The 19388-nt window shown below is 43.8% G+C and overlaps 1 protein-coding gene across 1 annotated transcript; it reads left to right on the top strand.

Annotated features, from left to right (window-relative positions):
• The first annotated feature begins 1263 nt into the window (after positions 1-1263).
• On the top strand, positions 1264-15058 carry cacng1a (calcium channel, voltage-dependent, gamma subunit 1a). Its single transcript, XM_048247101.1, has 4 exons — positions 1264-1852; positions 7733-7807; positions 12044-12181; positions 12412-15058. The coding sequence occupies exons 1-4, from the start codon at positions 1618-1620 to the stop codon at positions 12642-12644; spliced, it is 681 nt and encodes a 226-aa protein (XP_048103058.1). The 5' UTR covers positions 1264-1617; the 3' UTR covers positions 12645-15058.
• The last annotated feature ends 4330 nt before the right edge of the window (positions 15059-19388 follow it).

Genomic DNA, 19388 nt, shown 5'->3' with positions numbered 1-19388 from the left:
TTGCTTGGACTTTGCTGGGAATTTACTCCATAAAACACCACATAGAAGTGTTCCTACAGTAGTGCTCATAACTGATTGATTTATTCTTGCATCTGAAAATAGCCTACACTTAAAGCTAATGCATCTTGGGAATTGGGATGTTATGAGCAAATAAATGGATTTCCTGCAATCCACTTGTCAAGATAGATAGCAAGATGTTCTTTGTGTGTATTTACACACATTTGCTTTTTATCAGCTGGTGGGTTTCATGTTCTAAATGGTTCTCATTTTAAAGGATTCTAAAGGAACTTTACTTTTAAATAAAATTAAATAAAATGTGTGTTGTTATTCATTCAAATTATTCCAGGGTTTGGTCTTTTTTTAATCAAATATAATTCTGCTAAACAGCACAGTGCAAAGGCTAATATTGTGTGAAAGCGTATTTGTCTGTTCTATTTGAGGATGCATATACAACTCTGTGTTTACATTCCTGTCATATCAATTCATCATAATGTTAGCATGCTGTGTGTGTGTGTGTTAATGTGTGTGTGTGTGTGTGTGAGTGTGTGTGTGTGTGTTAATGTGTGTGTGGGATCATCAGCCTCATATGAGTGCACTGTGCTCTCCTCCCCCCTCCTCCAGGCTAAGTCACATTGGCTGTTCTATGGTTCGACAGCTGCTGTTTATACACAGAATTCTCTTTATAAATAGTTTACAGATGCAAGTTTATTGCCTTGCACTCAGGAAACGGAACTAAAGTTTAGGGTCCGATATATGTAGGAATTTATAAATAAATGTTTCCCCAAAAGAGGAAAGGAATATCGCAAGGCAAAGGATACAAGGAAACTGATATTATATGACTTGACATCTTGCTTTCTCTGGTAGAATAATTCATGCTGATTGTGAACTTGAATAATGCAAGCACGGAAAAAAATATTTATAGTACTTGAGAGGAATCCACAATCTCAAGTGCAGTATTCCATTCAGAGGGGGAGGGAAGGAAAACACAGTTCAAAGGGCTAAAAAGGGCATTTTAAAAATGAGCAAAAATGCTTTGGCTTAAGCCAGACCATCTAAACATCTCTACTTGGGGACATACATGTACACTCCCACCCAAATATCTGTAACCCAATAGCCCGATAGCTTGACTCACTCAGTGCATTTATAGCAACAGACCGACTGGCCAAACACCCCCTTCTCCCAACACCCACCAAAAACCCCACCCGTGCTGAGCAGTGCGTCTGGTCATCAACTTTTCTGATGCGCCTCAACAGCTGACGGTCGACGAGGAGGCCTTCTCTGTCCTGTCAGTGCACACGCAGAGAAAAGAGAGAGAGAGAGAGAGAGAGAGAGAGAGAGAGAGAGAGAGAAAGAGAGAGAGAGAGACGGCCAGGCAAGGACTGAACAAAATCAGGGCAACAGTCAGTTGACCCCCTTTCTCACCACAGAGGCACCGATCCCGGGGCGAGTCAACAAGCCAAAGTGGGACCTGACTATAGCCCATCCAGGAGTGGGACCCATCCAAGAAAGCTGGTCAGGAAGGGGACTATCAAAGGCCTTTTTTTTTCTCAGCGCACCCCCCACCCAACTCCCAAACCTGTTTCCAATACCTAAACGAAAGGCACCGCCGACGGAACCATGCATAAGAAGACCAAGCTTAAGCTCACGCTCTTCAGCCTGGTGGTGGGGATGCTCTGCATGTTCACCGCCGTGGTGTCGGACCACTGGGCCGTGCTGAGCCCCATGGTGGAGCAGGTCAACACCACGTGCGAGGCCGCCCACTTCGGGCTGTGGAGGCTGTGCAAGAAGAACCTTTACATCACAGACCTGGAGCGAGTGGGTCTGGGATGCGGGCCCCTCAGTCTACCCGGAGGTAAGTACCATCCCAGAACTAGCCCTCTCACTCTCTGACGCTCATACCAGACACTCTATGGTGTATGCTTAACCTGTTGAGGAGTAACGGTCAGAAATATGTGATTGGAATGTTCGCAATCTGAGAGTTCCGTATTATGATGCGACAATTACCCTCAGAGATTTTCCCCATAGACTGTATAAAGAACATTGAAACTATAGATCGTTTGCGTAGAATTCTAGAAGGAACCAGGAAAATAATTCACTCAACAGGTTAACACCAACACTCTGGTCCTTATCCACACACACATCAACAAATGATTGAACACTTAATGCTGTATGGTGTAGTTATGAAGTTCTAAAGGTGGAATTATATTAGACGAGATTTGTTGTTTGTGGGTTCTGGCTGGAATGGTATTTTGCACACTTGTCCGTCACATAGACTCCATGCAGGGCACTCCATTATGTGGGCCACAGTCACCCGATCTGTCAGGGGCTCTCAGGCATCTTAGCCATGTGCCTGGATTAACCCCTGCAGCTCCAGCCAGGCACAAGTTCCATTGGCCATTTTGAGGGCACAACGTCAACGCAACAAGTCTTATAAGACTATGGAGACATTGGAGTCCACCAGACAATTATGGTGCTCAAGAGGAGAGAATTAAAGAGACCCGACAAAAACAAGCCTAGATTAGAATGAGTCTGCACAAAGCCTTTAGGATATGTATCTGGACCTGCTGTATGATAATGTTCAGGTATCTTATACCTTGTAAAAACAAAAGGAAAAATATGATCTATTTGGTGGGGCATTTCACAAATTCTGTTATATATTCAGGTGCTCAGATTTCAACTAGTAAGTGTACTTCTGAGAAGAGAGAGAAAGAGAGAGAGAGAGAGAGAGAGAGAGAGAGAGACATGAAACAGGAAGGATTTATTATGATACACAGATAAACAGTACAGATGTAGACCCAATATGGATGGCAAGAAGTCCACAGATCAAATCAAATAGCAAATTCCTCCCAAACAGTCGGAGCGTCAGCTGAAATGCTTGTGAACCAATGGTCCTCCACCTGTTACCGCTGACATTCCTGGGGTGGCTGTTTCCTGTACTTCTCCTTATCTGTGAGATCATCAGAGACATCCAGTGCAAATAATATCACCCTTAGAATCATGACAGTATGCAGCCCGCTGTCAGTCAACGGTCATCTTGCAACGGTCATCTTGTTATAATATCACTCTCATTTCCTTCTTCAGGAAACCAAAGCTCACAAGACCAGATTACTGTATATACAGCTTGCATGTCAGTTGGGCCCTTAGAGAACAAGACCAGTAAGATAGATATAGTTGCTGTACATGTAATGATATACACACTGATGCGGTCTAGACCAGGAAAGTGGAAAACAGAAAAGCTTTCTGGGTTGCCTAACTATGCCGGGCATGTACCGACAGCTCCTAGAGAGGGAAGGATAAGACAGGTGCCTGGCAAACATGGTGGACAGTCTGTGGACTGCACAAGCAGGGATTTGGTTATCCCAGCAGAGACATTTGATATTCTTTTTTATTTAAGAAGGAATTTATTGGCTTCCCTGAATATTATGTATAGCTACACTGAGATGATTTTGAGTTAGTGATCGTTTATGGAGCCTTGTATGGACATTTCATTTTGTATTATATTGATTTTGAGTTATGTGAAAAATATATAGACAATTGAAATATTAATTTATTAAGATATTTTCCTGCATGTATAGAAGGCCTTTGAGGCTTTTGGCTGTTACATTTTCATACAGTACACACACACACACACACACACACACACACACACACACACATGCACACACAATAAGACTATATTTGATTGTGATTAAGTACCATAATGCCAGTTGTCTTCATCGCTTCCACACCATATCATGGATTTGTATAATCTGTGGCAACTAGACACCACTCAGCAATAGCCTGAACTAAAACAGATTTGGATCTATGCCCAGTAGTATGATATCAACATTACAATGACCAACAGCTCCACTTGAATGTTATAGCCAGTGCTAATTCTGTCTTTAGAAATTCCACTTAACAAATCATCACCACAGTGAATATCAAAACAATCTGTGGATGATCCTAAACACATTTTTTTATGATAAACACTTAATAAATACATTATTACAGTTAGACTTTGGTTGCTCTAAAAACAAAAATTGTTTCACTTGTGGCCATCCACCAGACAGTGTTGTGTATTGCACTGAACTCAAGCTTCAGTTTGTCAGTCTAAGCTTTAAGACCAACGTAAGCCTTCATTCATAATTCAGATTATTGGCAGCCTGCCCCCTTGTTATAAGGCTTGAAGATGCACTCATACATGACAGCCAAGTATGTGGATAAACAATCACAGACATGTTGGCTCCATGCCCTCACAGTACAGCATGTAAAAACGAGTGGTGTTTGGTGCACTGGTGCTATAGTGAACGAGCTAGTACAGTAGGTGGATGGATCAAGGCAAAAAAAAGTGAATATCAGTCGGACGAGATACATATATAATACAGTATTATATATCAGTCAGTTTACTCTAACATGAATTGCTGTCCCTTCTGTTTAAAGGGTAAAGTTATATATGAACAAACAGAGGGGATAAATGCATTGTTTCATACCAGTCAACGTAGGAGGAGGTTAAGCCACACACTGCATGTAGAGGAGAGTTGATTGTTGTTGTGTTGTTTTGTGCAGAGTGGAGGAGAGTTGTTTGTTTGTTGTGTTGTTTTGTGCACAGTGGAGGAGAGTTGTTTGTTTGTGTGTTGTTTTGTGCAGAATGGAGGAGAGTTGTTTGTTTGTGTGTTGTTTTGTGCAGAATGGAGGAGAGTTGTTTGTTTGTGTGTTGTTTTGTGCAGAATGGAGGAGAGTTGTTTGTTGTTGTGTTGTGTTGTGCAGAGTGGAGGAGAGTTGATTGTTGTTGTGTTGTTTTGTGTAGAGTAGAGGAGAGTTGTTTGTTTGTTGTGTTGTTGGGTACAGAGTGGAGGAGAGTTGTTTGTTTGTGTGTTGTTTTGTGCAGAGTGGAGGAGAGTTGTTTGTTTGTGTGTTGTTTTGTGCAGAGTGGAGGAGAGTTGTTTGTTTTGTGTTGTTTTGTGCAGAGTGAGTTTTGGTGTTGTTTTGTGCAGAGTGGAGGAGAGTTGTTTGTTTTTATGTTGTTTTGTGCAGAGTGAGTTTTGGTGTTGTTTTGTGCAGAGTGAGGTGCTGCCGACTTCAGTGTGCCATTCAACAGTCTGGCAGCAGAAAATCATTTGTGTTCCTGTTCCTGTTCCGAGCCCTAAGCGGAATACAAATCGAATCTTAATTGGTTTCGTATTTTCATCCACGTACAAACATAATGAAGCCGTTTGAGTGACGGCGGAAGTCGATCATCAGAGGTGAAATTGTTATGTCCTTTCTAATAAGTCATTTATTTTCTCGGAGAGGCATAATGACAATTATCTCAGGACTAATTTACTTTAAAATATAAAAAGGGAGATTTGACTGTCAAACACTCTAGTATGAATATAATGAATTAAATTATAAGAGACAAGAGGAACATATATTTTCAGTTTTTTTTATGTAACTGTCCATTGCTTCAAGAGGGTGTAGGTGTGTGTGTGTGTTTCTCTGTGTGTGTGTGTGTGTGTGTATGTGTGTGTCCTGTGTGTGTGCGCACGGGGGGTTTATATGTGCCTGTACGTATGTGTGTTACGTGCCTCCTGTGTTGCGTTCCCCCCAGCGCAGGATTTATATTTAACCAGCGTGCAGCAAGGCAGCCAGGCAGCTGGGCAGGCGTCAGTGTTGTGTGGCACTCAAGTGGACACCCAAGTTCAAGGACTTGACTGACAGAGCCACCTGCGCTTGACGACATGCACTTAAACCACCTGAGCCCCTGTTGTCCCTGGCAGTCCCAACACCCTAAGCGTAATGACCTCCACTTAAACCAATACCTCCTGAGAGCCCCAGATAATGGGCACTAGGAAGTCCCCTTGTATCAAAAGCAATTCTTGCCTCATACTCCACAAGCTGTCCCACCACATCAGTAAAATCAAGTCATCTCCTTAGCAGTCAGTGCCAGTTCCAAACGACCACCAGAGCTTCAGAGGGATTAAGAACTGAGCTCCTAAGCTGGGACAAAACTCTAATGCCACTAACTAACTGCTGCTCCAACAGGGATGCATGATAGGCTGTAATGTCACTAACTAACTGCTGCTCCAACAGGGATGTATGACAGGCTGTAATGTCACTATTGGATGCATGATAGGCTGTAATGTCACTAACTGCTGCTCCAACAGGGATGCATGATAGGTTGAACGTCTGTAACTGCTTGCGCATTGGGCTACACCCAAGTTCTGCAGTGGCCCCGCCCTCATTAAGTTTTCATTGGCTAATTTATGGCTGTGTCAGTAGTCAGTTTGATATGGTGTGAGACTGATGGCTAGTATTTGACATAGCCCAAGAAAACTCAGGGAATGAATACATGAAGCCATGAACATGTGCTTCACAACATGTGTCTTATTGCCTAAAATGTTGTATAATTTTGTAATTTAGTCAACAGTGTGTGTCTGATCTTTGTGTGTCTGATCTTTACAATGTTCTCACTTTCATGAGGGCCAGGTTACTTCCATATTTGGTTATGACCCAATGAGGCAGCATTGTTGATCAAAGCAAAGCACTCCAAAGCAAAGCAGTCAAACTAATAGCGTTCCCTATCCAGCCAGCTGTTGCAGGAAAAAAAAGTGTTGCAATGAATCAAAGTGTGTGTACATGTGTTCTCTCTCTCTCTCTCTCTTTTCTCTGTCTCTCTCTCTCTCTGTATGCATGTGTGTGTGTGTGTGTGTGTGTGTGTGTGTGTGTGTGTGTGTGAACCGAGGCATACGAGTAGGCACAGCTTTGAGGTGAGGGCATAATTAGGATATAAAAAGGTAATGAGCCAGGCAATGCAGCAGCATAATTGACACAGTGCTGGTGCTAAGTGGCTATTTAGTCAGCATGTAAAGGGCATTGACACAGTGAAAAAGGCCTAGTCGAGTGTTTCAGCACAAATGTATCTTCACCCAAACCAACAAGCCCAATCACCTCTTGTGAGAGTAACTGTAATTAACCACTGCACAGTGAGCTCACTGAATATATTACCACAGATATGTAATATTCATCTATGTTTTTGTTGGTGACCTGATCTTCTCTCCAGCAGTAGCAAAGGAGTTTTGTTACTTCTGGTTGGGCAGTCTGCATGCCAGATCTCATGACTTCAGTGCCCTGAGGAGATCTGTTTCATATATAGATTATGTCCCATATCTGTAAGGGCTCCAAGCCAAGGCCATGTTAGCATCATGCTATGGGAGCTGTGATAGTGTTAGCATTAACAGTATTGGGTATCATCAGCACAGCATAATGACAGGACTTTGTGATTTCACACCAATGAACCATGCCAAAGACACCCAGTTGAATTTCTATAGGTCTGTAGAAATGATATAGCACAGTTGTCTACTACCTCTTACACTTCATAGAAGGTAAACTATAGCTTTGCTGTATAAATTTAGGCTTCATGTGATATCCTGTAAATTTGACCAAAGGGGCTTTTAATAGGAGCCTCTGATGGGATATCAGTTGGTCTGTTCAAGTCACCAGTCCGACAGCAGCCCCACACCCATGACTGAAAATGGGCGAAACAAATATTAGTCGCTGGGCAACAGTGCATGCTTGGCTAATTGTGAGTGTCTCAAGTCGTAAGCACTCATGCATTATGTAAAACAATCCCTGTGGAGGAATTACCCGTGTCAACACACAGGAATAGATGACTGTCTGAGCCAATTATGAAAAAGTGAATTGAACACCAATGATTCATTGTCACACCAGTGGAAAAACTATATTCTCTTTCTCTGTCTCCTTCTCTCTCCACTAGAACACAACTGCACTTATTTCAGGCACTTCACTCCAGGAGAGGAATCTGAAATTCTTGATGTGAAGACCCAGAGAGGTGAGTGCTGTGATTTTGAATAGGTCTGCTGCATCAAAGTGACTAAAAAAAAAGAAAACTCCGAGGGCTTTTGGTAAGTGGGCAGTCATAGCAGTTCTGAATAGTCTCTGAATCATTCCTGCATTCATGCCCCCTCCATAAAGTCTTTAGTGAAATTAGGTGAGAGTGTACTCTCAAATCACACATGTAACTGTAGAAGACAATAAAGGCAGGGATCAAGACTATTAGCTGGGAGAGCAAGGATGTCTCCAGGATTTCCAAGATACTGGAAAGATTTCCAGGAAATGGCTGTGTGTGTGTGTGTGTGTGTGTGTGTGTGTGTGTGTGTGTGTGTGTGTGTGTATGTGTGTGTGTGTGTGTGTGTGTGTGTGTGTGTATCTGTGTGTGTGTGTGTGTGTGTGTGTGTGTGTGTGTGTGTGTATCTGTGTGTGTGTGTGTGTGTGTGTGTGTGTGTGTGTGTGTGTGTGTGTGTGTGTGTGTGTGTGTGTGTGTGTGTGTGTGTGCCGCTTCCACTTTGTATTTCTTATCACTCCGCACCTCCACCCATTCCCAAGTCCTGCAGTCAGACCTCCACAGACCCCCCCCACACACACACACACACACAGTCACAAGTTTTAAATACCTTGGTGTCCACATTACTGAAGACTTAACATGGACTGTTAACACTCAATATGTTCTGAAGAAGTCCAGACAACGACTCTACTTCCTTCGTCAGCTAAGGAAATTCAAAGTTTCTACATCCATCATGAAGGCCTTCTACACTTCAGCGGTTGAGAGTGTTCTAACTGGTAGCATCACCACCTGGTATGGGAACTCCACAGTTAGAGATTGTAGTACTCTGCAGAGAGTAGTGCGCTCAGCTGAACGTACTATAAGAACTCAACTCCCTGCTCTACAAGATATCTATTCCAGAAGAGTACTCCTAAGAGCCCAAAAGATTCTGAAGGACTCTTCTCATCCTAACAATGGATTATTCCTACCGCTGAAATCAAGAAGACGCCTATGTAGTCACAAAGCCAGAACTGAGAGACTCAGGAGAAGTTTTTATCCCCAGGCCATCCTAACTCTGAACTCACACTATACTGACTTTGCACACATTCACTCCTCAGCACTCTCAAACATTTCCCAACTCTGAACTCACACTATACTGACTTTGCACTCATTCACTACTCAGCACTCATGACCCCCACCCCCACACACACACACACCTACAAGACTTTTAGCACTTTTACATCCCCTCCCTATGCTACAGACCTTTTATTTATTTTCTTATTTCATCACACGCCAAAAACACACACACACACATATCTGACTTTCTCCAACTTTTGCACATCTCCATAGAACTTTTTATTTATTATTTTTGATTTCTCCTCCATCTACCCATGTCCTTGATTGCCTATAGCCTTTCTGCCACCCCCCCCCCCCATCCCCAACACACACACTTTACATCATCACTGTCATCACTTCACATACATACAGCACACTGCTTGCTACAGTAAGCCTCCTCTACATACTTGCTGCACACTGCCCCCCTACATACACAGCACATTGTCTTCAGGATCTTCTCCAACACACATCCTCTACATACTTACAGCACACTGCCCCCACCTACACACTACACACACACACACACAGTCACTGCTCCACTCCCTCCCGCCCACACACACACATCTTCACTGTCATCACTCACATACATCATACATACAGTACTCTGCTTGCAATAGTAAGTCCCTGCCCCCTACATACATACACAGCACATTATTTCATCAGGAAGCTTCTCCAACACACATCCCCAACATACTTTACAGCACACTGCCCCCAACACACATATTGCACACTGCCCTCTCCCCACATACACAGCACACTATCCCATCTCCCTGTCATCCCCCAACACACACACCAAGACCCCTGGCAGTTGGGTTAGCCCCGTGAGCCGAGGATCTGCCCAAGGTTTCTTCCTTGGTAAGGGAGTTTTTCCTTGCCCCTGTTGCTCTTGGGTGCTCCTTGTTGGTGCCCCCACCCAATCCCAATCCTCCCCCACCTTTTTATGCAGCCCCTTGCCACTTAATCTACTAAACCCCTCTTCTACTGCACTTTTTACCCCCCCCCCCATTAATGCACAAATAGGCTGCCACCAGACATAATTTCACTGCATTTCTTACTTCCAGTCACTATATGCATATGACAATAAACTTCCTTGTATCCTTGTATTCCTTGTATCCTTGTACAGAGCACGCCCTACGGTGGCCCTCCCAGTGCCATTAGCACATTAGACATGCGCTCATCGTGGCATGTTCTTCTACATGTGAGGGCAGGAGGATGGCAGTGTAGCATGTAGCGGCGGCTCCTCGACGTAACTCAAGGGGAGTGCTGTCAGGGCCCATTACTGGGGGCGTGAATGAGATGAGCCCTGGGGATTCAACTTCACTAAACTCATAGTTGGCCTGTGAATGAGGGCCGAGTCCCCTCTCTCTCTCTCTCTCTCTCTCTCTCCAGCAAAGAAAACGCTTCCTTACCCAGAGGACATTCAAAGAAAACAAGGGACAGAAAAAACAAAAACTTGTAACAATTATGTAACGTCAGCTAAAACAATCAGAGACAATGCAATTAAAACAATCAGAGGAGATTAGGCGACACAGCAAGGATTTTGGCGACACAGCAAGGATTTTTTGGACAAGATAATCAGCAAGCACAGAGATACAGTAACTGAAAACGCTTGAGGTTTCAGCCTGTAAACAACTTTGTTTCCAATCATTCATCTGTTTGCTGGATGCTGTTGTCTTAACTAGGAGTTGTATGGAGCTGTGCTGAACATTGTTGTCTGAAAGCGTTCTTATAATCGTCTGCTAATGTTCTTACTTTGGCCACCTGTAGTCACGAAGCACCTGAGAAGCTAAACACTAGCTTAAAATCATTTTTACCCATCTTACCTGTAGTTTTGCATGAGTGGTTCTGCACACACTTAAACACAACCAAATCAACAAACAAACAAACACAATAGAACACCTCAACAACAGGAGGGGCTAATGCTCTTGACACTCTTTTGACACTAGAGATCAGGATAGCTAGCTGGCAACAGTTGTTAGGTAACCTCTAAACCACTGCTGCCTAATTTTTTATAAAAACACCCCACATCGAGAGGATTGGCTGGCGACTGATTGCCAAGCAATCAGGGCGCAAAACTGAGCAACACAATCGCAGCATACCATTCCGCTGCATGGGCTATGGAGTAACAAAAACAGTTTGAAGGTCTTTTTTTTTTAATCTACAAAAGGATAAAGACCAGCCTTTCTACTTGTAACATCCACAGACTGCACCTCCATTTCCCTTAAGAGAACTTTCTTGTCTAATGTGAAGCACATTCCTTTAAAGGAATAGCCTAAGTATGCTAGAACATTGCCAGCCACATCCGTCCTCCTCTGAAGTATTCTAGGAATTCTTGATTATTTTCCTTCTCAACGTATAAAGCAGACAACCAACATGATCTGACTGATGCAATGCCAGGGTGTTCTTGTGTGTCCAACCCGCCATCACACTTCTGGTCTGTGTGTGCGGAATGAGGCTTTATCCCTTCAGTGAGGAGGAGGCCGTGCAACACAGAGCTAACAGCTCCCCTCCTCGGCTAGTTTGTCAATCTGACTTAACAAATTCTCAGCTCCAATTAGGCATCGCGCCCCAAATTACAGTCAGCTGGAGACGTGCGGACCCCTGAGGTGTACTCAAACAACAGGGTGTCTCTTTCCTCTCTAATAACACAACCAGCTCAGAGGAACCTCAGCGCATGCACACTGCTACTTACGCCTCACTTACGCCTGTTCCTGATTGATCTTGTTGTTTTACACGTTTGATATAGTCACAATGCTCACACAGTCAATGATCACAAATGTTGTTGTTGTTGTTGTAAAGCACTTTTTTGACATCTTTATGGAAAGAAAGGTGGGTACCACACAGTATGCTATGAACTATGAGAACTATGACACAGAACTATGAGGTGTCCTTACCTGACTTTGGGTCTCCAGGCCCAGGTCTCTCCAGAAGTAGAGACTTTTCTGTTGGAGTGGATAGTTAATTTCTCTAAAGCTCCCAGTTTAATGGGAGCTTTAGACACAGTGTGCGGATATCTTTTCTTTTGTTTTACTCAGTATTTCTAGTATCCAGCACCTGTAGAATCAGTATAGATGTGCGTACACCTCTACACTTTGGTTCATTTCTCCCCCATCTCTCCTCCGTCCCCAGAGTACAGCATCTCAGCAGCTGCCATCGCCATCTTCAGCGTGGCCTTCATGATCCTGGGTTCCATCTGTGCTCTTGCAGCCCTGATCAAGGGCAAGGACTACATTTACAAGCCAGCGGGGATGTTTTATGGATTTGCAGGTACAATTTGCTTACTGTCGCCATGCCCCTGTTACCACACCACCAAACACCTTTTGTTTGGCAGGTTAATATGAAATATGAAATATTAAAGATATGCAGAAAGTTAATAGGTCTGAAACATCAGAATAGATTAAGATTTGATTTGAATTTTTAAACTTTTCAAGATGGTGGTCACTTTGTGAGGCACAGGTGAGGATTTTAACACCTTTGCTCTGTCTCTGCCCTGTGAGGTCTCTGTGCCATCGTGTCCGTGGAGGTGATGCGTCAGTCGGTGAAGCGGATGATTGACAGCGAGGAGACCATCTGGATCCAGTACTACTACTCGTGGTCGTTCGCCTGCGCCGTGTCCGGCTGCATCTTGCTCTTCGTGTGCGGCCTGGGCCTGCTGATCCTCTCCATGCCCCAGATGCCACGGAACCCCTGGGAAACGTGCATGGACGCCGAGCCCGAGCAGATGGAGTGACCACGCCGACGGACAGACCACAGCGGGCGGGAGAACCCCACCATGGGGTGTTCTCTCTTTTTTTAAAAAAAAAACACACCAAGAGAAAAAAAAAGATCAAACTTCTACAGTGAGACATACTGGAGTCCCTGGGAGGCTGAATGGACAGTGTTTGTTTGTCTCGGATCATCACAGTAATAATCGAATGTAAAGTGCCCTATTAGGTTGAACTATGGTCAATGTAATGGTTAGGTACATCAATATACTGTACCTACATACGACATACTTTTGTATTTATTTGGCATGTAATACATTTGCTATACCCTCTTGTATCTTGTATTCATGTAAAACTTATAGTTTCCCCAACTAGTGACTTTTAAATGGTTAAAACAGCATCTCACCTACGCTACGTGGAAAAAGTGAAAACTATTGGAACCCTGAGAGATTCCATCACGGCTATAAAGCCCTGCAGTTGATGAAAATGTGTCATGTATCCATCATGAAAACATGAGGATCACATTTTCACATGTGAATAACATGTGAACTCATTTTGATTCCTACTGTATCTCACCCACAACTGTCTTATCGTGTAACAACTCCAAAACACACAAACACAATGATTTTTTTTAACAGATCCATGTAATCCATCTTGCATGATGCCAGGGCAGACCTGTGGGCACAGAGGAATGATTGGGGGTATAGTGGGTGCCCACTGCACACGTTTGGTCCTGCTCCCTCCGTGGCTCCGCTCTGCTCGGGGAAGCATGGGCCAGTTGTTCCCGCAGGGACGCTTGGGCAGAATGCTAATGCATGCTCTGTCGAAGCAACTGAATGCCCCGCCAGAGACCCTGGAGAAGCTTCAGCACAAGCAGGTGCAACAAAACAGCCAGCCATCATACAAGGGCTCTCTTGGTAGACAAACACAAAACACTACTCTAGTCATGATTCGTTTTTTTTTTTTTTTTGACATGTACTGCTCTAAAGTCTTTTTTTTTTAAATATGTATATTCTGTTCCTGTTTTGTTTGTGTGCGTTTTTTCTTTTTTGTCTTGTGTTGGTTTTAGTCATCTACTCTGAATATTTCCTTAACCAAAATACTTTTTTAAGTGTTTATAGATCTATCCAGATTTTCTACTTAAATAAGCTTACTGTGCCCCTGCTGCGACTGGGTCTCATGTGCCAGAGTCCTTTTCTGCTTGATGGAACATTGCCTGCTGGTCCATGACACAAAGTGCTCCAGCTTCGACCCAGTTGAAGTGGGCTGGGAAAATCCCACCCGGGCTTGAGATTTCATTTGTTATGAATGGAGTTTTCTTTTATTAACAGAAAACAAAAAAGCAGACGCCCAGTTTTGATACACAAGTATTGTAGGGGTGCAAATGTGATAGAGAGTTCTCCTGTCTGCTAAAAACCACCACTCCGACTTCCGGTTGAGCATGTGAGTGAACAAGACGCAGATGGAGAGAGCTCCCTGGTGTTTCTATCAAATTTTCATATAAAAATATTTTCACACATAGTTACACCTCCGTATTTTTTATCTTTGAAGTTTTAGAACATTTTTCTTTTTTTCTGGAATGGAGAAGCAACGTCGGAACAGGATTACTACCACTATGCCTGCTACTACTAAAAACTCTGACCATGCTAGCGGGTCTGCTAACGTTAGTGCTAATGGTGCCTCCCCTGTTAAGTTACCTGTGGATTTGGACAATCTTCGTTCTGCTTTAATGTCCGATCTAACCTCTGCCATTACTGATCAACTTAAACGGGCGATCGACGCTGCTCTTGCACCTATTGCTGCTGCGATTGAGGGATTTACTGCAAGGATTGATTCTCAAGACCGCCCGTATTGTTGATTTGGAGCAACACCTCTCCTCTTACAGTGACCGGGTTGTCTCGCTAGAAAGAGCGGTCGAGCATCTTTCCACGGCTAATAGGCAGCTATCAGATAAAATGGAAGACCTAGAATCCCGCTCCCACCGCTGCAATCTTCGAGTCATTGGCATACCTGAGGGGGCAGAAGGAACTGATCCAATGACATACATGTCCAACTTTTTCGCTGATGTTCTTGGGGCAGATGTATTTCAATCACCAACACCCAACACACACACACACACACACACACACACACACACACACAGAGGAATACTCCTGGTGGGTTAGAAAGCCTATACCCTAATGTTCATTTGACAAGACATCTGTTTGGACACACGCTGAGCTCAAGATAGGCTTCGGAGCGGACGGTGCTCTGTAGTAGATGCTTGTTTGTTGCTGTCCCTGTAATCTGCTAGGGCTTCTTTCTGCATGCCATAACAGGCAAAACAGACCGCCGTGTTTGTGCCTCTCAGTAGCTGTGTCTGTGTGTTTGTTTTGGTGTAGCGGTGCCCCAACATGTATTTTTAATGACAATAAAGACACTGGCAGCAGACGTTCAGAGAGCGGCTGTGTACCCCTCCTGTTTTACTGTGTGGATGCAAGTCTAGGAAACACTTTAGAGGACAAACATGAAGGCATAGATATACATACACACACACACACACACACACACACGCAAATATGTTGACATGACAAAGGTCCCTGAAGAAACAATGGCACAAGCACATTGTGAAGTTGAGCTTTACTGTGATCGTGGGCCAAAGTTCTCTCACTAAACTGGCACCATTCAGAGGCGGCTGACAGCTGACTGTGGTCGGCCAGCGACTCTCCTCATGCCACCGCGGCACCATAGTTATTACAGCAGGAGGAGAGAGTAAACATGCAAACATGAGGAGTGGTCCACTTACATTACCATTGCAACTAGGTTTGATGACTGACAGACAGAGAGAAAGAGTGTGTGTGCGTGTGTGCTACTGTGCTTTCGGTAAAGCAGCTACCACAGCAGCTGCTAGGTGCTGGGTGTACCAGTGCAGGCCTGGGGTGGCATCATTTGAATTTCTCATGTTGTCATACGCTTGCATGGAAGAGGGTGATACTTCTATCTGTAAAGAGCAACGACAAAGAGTTTCTGGGGCAGACTCACAGCAGCAGATCTTCCAGGAAAAAGCATTCGGTAGTCTCACAGCATGTGGTGACAGCAAATGTGCGGTAAAACACAACAGACAAAGTAGACATTGGTGACACCAACAAGATAGTGCCGATTGAAGTATTTGCATTTACGTCTGCTACTACAGTACTATAGCACAAATGAGGGGTTCTTCTATTCCTTATCAGCCTACAGTGGGGCTACATTTACGCCATGTTTCATTTGTGCTAGTGGTCCAGTGTCCTGGGAATCATCGACTGAATATTCTTGGGGGAAAACCCTGAAAAAAACATATATGAACGCACTGTGCTAACGGTAGCTAACAGTCAAAACAAGCTATACATTATACAGAACAGGCTATTCATAATGAGTTCCTGGATATGTTTGTAAATCTCAGTGATTTCAAACTCAACAACTTTTGCCAAAAATAAAGCCACTACCCAAAATCTCATTTCACAGCAACAGAAAAACTGAGCTCAGTTGCTAAACATTCTGGCAGGACCAGCAATCTGATGGATATATTTACTTAATGAGGTGAATCAAGAAGCGAAAGAAACCAGATTAGTTTCCATATGTTTTTGTCATGGTTACCACTGGTGCCATCATCCGTTGTGACAACCACCTGACAAGCCAGTGGGACCCCTCCATTATTCATGGTGCCGGTGCCCTGGGCTGATGCAGGCCGACTGCACCCCGGCAGATTGGTCATGGCACATCCGTCTCTGACAATTGCTAATCTTTGTGGCCAACTGCTTCACTTCAAAGTGGGGGCCATCATGCCAGCCTCCTGTTATGTGAGCCAAGTTCAAAACTTTCATACAGTGAGACCGAATATAGACAGCAGCTAACAAAATACAGACAGCAGCAAAGCAAGACAGGCTTACAGAGTGCTGTATTATGTTTCTTTAAATCAGAAGCCACACCTTACACCATATGCAACACAGACAGACCTAACATTTACCACCTAACATTTACCACACTCACTTGATGAATTGCCTTCTTGCCATTGCACCCAAATACAGTATATGTCTTTGCAAAATAAAAATAGAGACTTTGGCTATTGAGGGGTCCATGTGAAAGTAATTGTAAGATACTTTAGCATAAACAAAGCAACAGAAATTTATATGATGTTATAGTTGTAATGGTTCTGTTTATATAACTACTGAGCTGATTGATGGCTGTAAGTGAGGCATCGTTCATCAGCCAATAAAAATAAACCATTAACTTCAGCATTTAACACTTGGATATTGAATAATAACAGTACGGTAATGGTTTCTTCTGTGACTAATGAAATCGTATGGAATCTAACACAAAACTATGTCTGACACTGTGCATTCCGGGACCAATGGCAGCTTGCCTCTTTATTGCGACTGAGCTCCCTTTGCTCCATATGGGAGCAACGCTGTCACTCCTGGTGCTCACTGCCCACTCACTCAGCCTCCAGTCTACTCCCAGTGTCCACCACAGTGCCCGCTCCTTCTCTCTCCTCTTCCAATCATGTGCTATTCTCCGGCCCTGCCGGACCTCGGTGGGGATCCCAATCACTTCAGGAATAATCGGAGAACAGCTCAATGGTGTTTTAAGCCCCCACCGTCGACTTCAAGGCAGCGCTGCGACCGTTGACTTCAAGGCACCTACAGTAACCCTAACCTTAACCCTAACGGAGGATGATGCTGGGGGCTTAAAACACCATCGTGCTTGAGAACATGCCCACTGGGAATAACAACGGACTGGATCAGGAATCTGGGACGAGTGAATGGAGAGTGTGGCTCTGTTAGGAGTGAGACGTATGGGTGGATTGGGTGGAGAGTGTGGCTCTGTTAGGAGTGAGACGTATGGGTGGATTGGGTGGAGAGTGTGGCTCTGTTAGGAGTGAGATGTATGGGTGGTTTGGGAGAGTGTGGCTCTGTTAGGAGTGAGACGTATGGTATGGGTGGATTGGCTCTGGAGAGTGTGGCTCTGGTTGGATTGGGTGTGGCTCTGTTGGGTGGATTGGGTGGAGAGTGTGGCTCTGTTAGGAGTGAGATGTATGGGTGGTTTGGGAGAGTGTGGCTCTGTTAGCAGTGAGACGTATGGGTGGTTTGGGTGGAGAGCCATTGGCACGTGCAGTCGTAATCCTGTACACACTGTGCATACATTTTTTCATGGCTCTATTTGTGAAATCATTCAATATTACAACAAATAATAAAAATAGCTTGTGTAATGTCTTGATTGAAACATGCTTCGCACACAGTTGATAGCCTATGTTTTGGGCAAAGAGAACAGACTTTCACAGATTCTCAGCATAAGGATACATTAGAAGTCTGATGATTGGTATAAACTTTGTTGTGACATGATAAGCTGTTGCTTAAAAATGCAACGTTCCATTCATTCATAAATCATAGTGCTTGTCATGAAAAGAAAGCAGCAGCTTAATATTTTTCAGGCATTTAACAGTAAAAGGCAAACTCGTCTTAGCAGTGATGCTGACAGCAGTGAGATGAGGAATTGCATCCTCTATGGTAACTCGGGGTATGGTATTATGGTATGTTTTGACCATTTTGCCGTTGGGTTCTAAGATTGATAACTAGCCAGATAAGATTCAGTTAATGCGTAGGGCTAGAGTGTGGATCATCTAAAAGTTGTTATTGTTAGTAGATTACCAATAGCTGTGTTTTTTTCTAATGCAAATCACAACATTGGCTCATTGGTTACTTTTGTCTTTTCTTTGCCTTTTTTGCGGGTTGAGTAGTGAAGTGATTATGCATAAGGTAGCCAATGCTCACGTCACGTGCGCCAGAGCTGCTTGCTCTGTAAAGGTATTTATGTCCCTCCCAGAATGCGTTAAATGGTGTGTTTAGCAGCCAGAATGTGAAAAAAAAATATCCAAAAACCTCCCTCATCCCAGAACTTTTAAAAAGCTTGAAACACCCCTATGTGTAGCCCACGCTAAACTTTTAGCCTTCCGCCACCTTGGCATGGTGAGCAACACTCAGACAATCATACAGTAAGTCACATTGGAAAAAGCGTCTGCTTAAATGAATAAATAGAAATACAGACAGTTCTCTGGCTGCACGACTGGCCCTCACTCACAGGGCTGACTAGAACTTCTCCAGCAGGCCATTTCAAAAGCCATCATGTATCACCAGGAAACTAAAGGGAACTGTGTGCAGCATCAACAAACATGATTGGATACAAGAAATCAATCTGAGAAAGCAAAGAAGCGTAGCCCTCTACTCATACAGAAGATGGGATTAATACAAGAGTGAAACGCAACTCACTCCTAATGGCTAAACTGAGAAGGAACAGCTCATGCAACTGTAGAAAAACAATCATTGTTGTCATGCTGCCGAAAGGGTATGTAGTATGAGCAACAGAGACACCTCAGCAATCTATCAGGCTTGAGGCTACAACAATTACAACATCAGCGCTGGTACCACTTTCATCTTGCATACCATGCTTCTGACCGTGAGGTAAGTGATTTCAAAACAAACAATGAAACAAGATGTTGTATTTAAATTTACATTCACCATACTAACTGTAGTATGAACATGAGCATGGCGTTGATCTGCCTTATAGAAGCTTCAGGTGGAGTTCTACAGGGTGAGGATGCTCCCATGGAGATAGTCTGGGGAGACATAATCAAGGGGTCAGCAAAATAATTTGCTTTAAATGGGTGATGTACAGCTTTGTATCTCATGCAGTACATGGGTGATGTACAGCTCTCAGCTTTCAAGTGTCTGAATATTTGAAAACGTCTACAAGCT

This window comes from Alosa alosa, chromosome 7, assembly GCF_017589495.1.
Source record: "Alosa alosa isolate M-15738 ecotype Scorff River chromosome 7, AALO_Geno_1.1, whole genome shotgun sequence".
NCBI classification, from domain to species: Eukaryota; Metazoa; Chordata; class Actinopteri; order Clupeiformes; family Clupeidae; genus Alosa; species Alosa alosa.
Note: the sequence above shows the minus strand (reverse complement) of the source record. Positions and strands in the feature narration are given on the sequence as shown.

Coding starts and splice junctions, on each gene's coding strand:
- cacng1a (XM_048247101.1), top strand. CDS start 1,618: ATGCATAAGAAGACCAAGCTTAAGCTCACGCTCTTCAGCCTGGTGGTG. Junction 1,853..7,732: donor GCCCCTCAGTCTACCCGGAG/GTAAGTACCATC, acceptor TCTCTCCACTAG/AACACAACTGCACTTATTTC. Junction 12,182..12,411: donor GATGTTTTATGGATTTGCAG/GTACAATTTGCT, acceptor CTGCCCTGTGAG/GTCTCTGTGCCATCGTGTCC.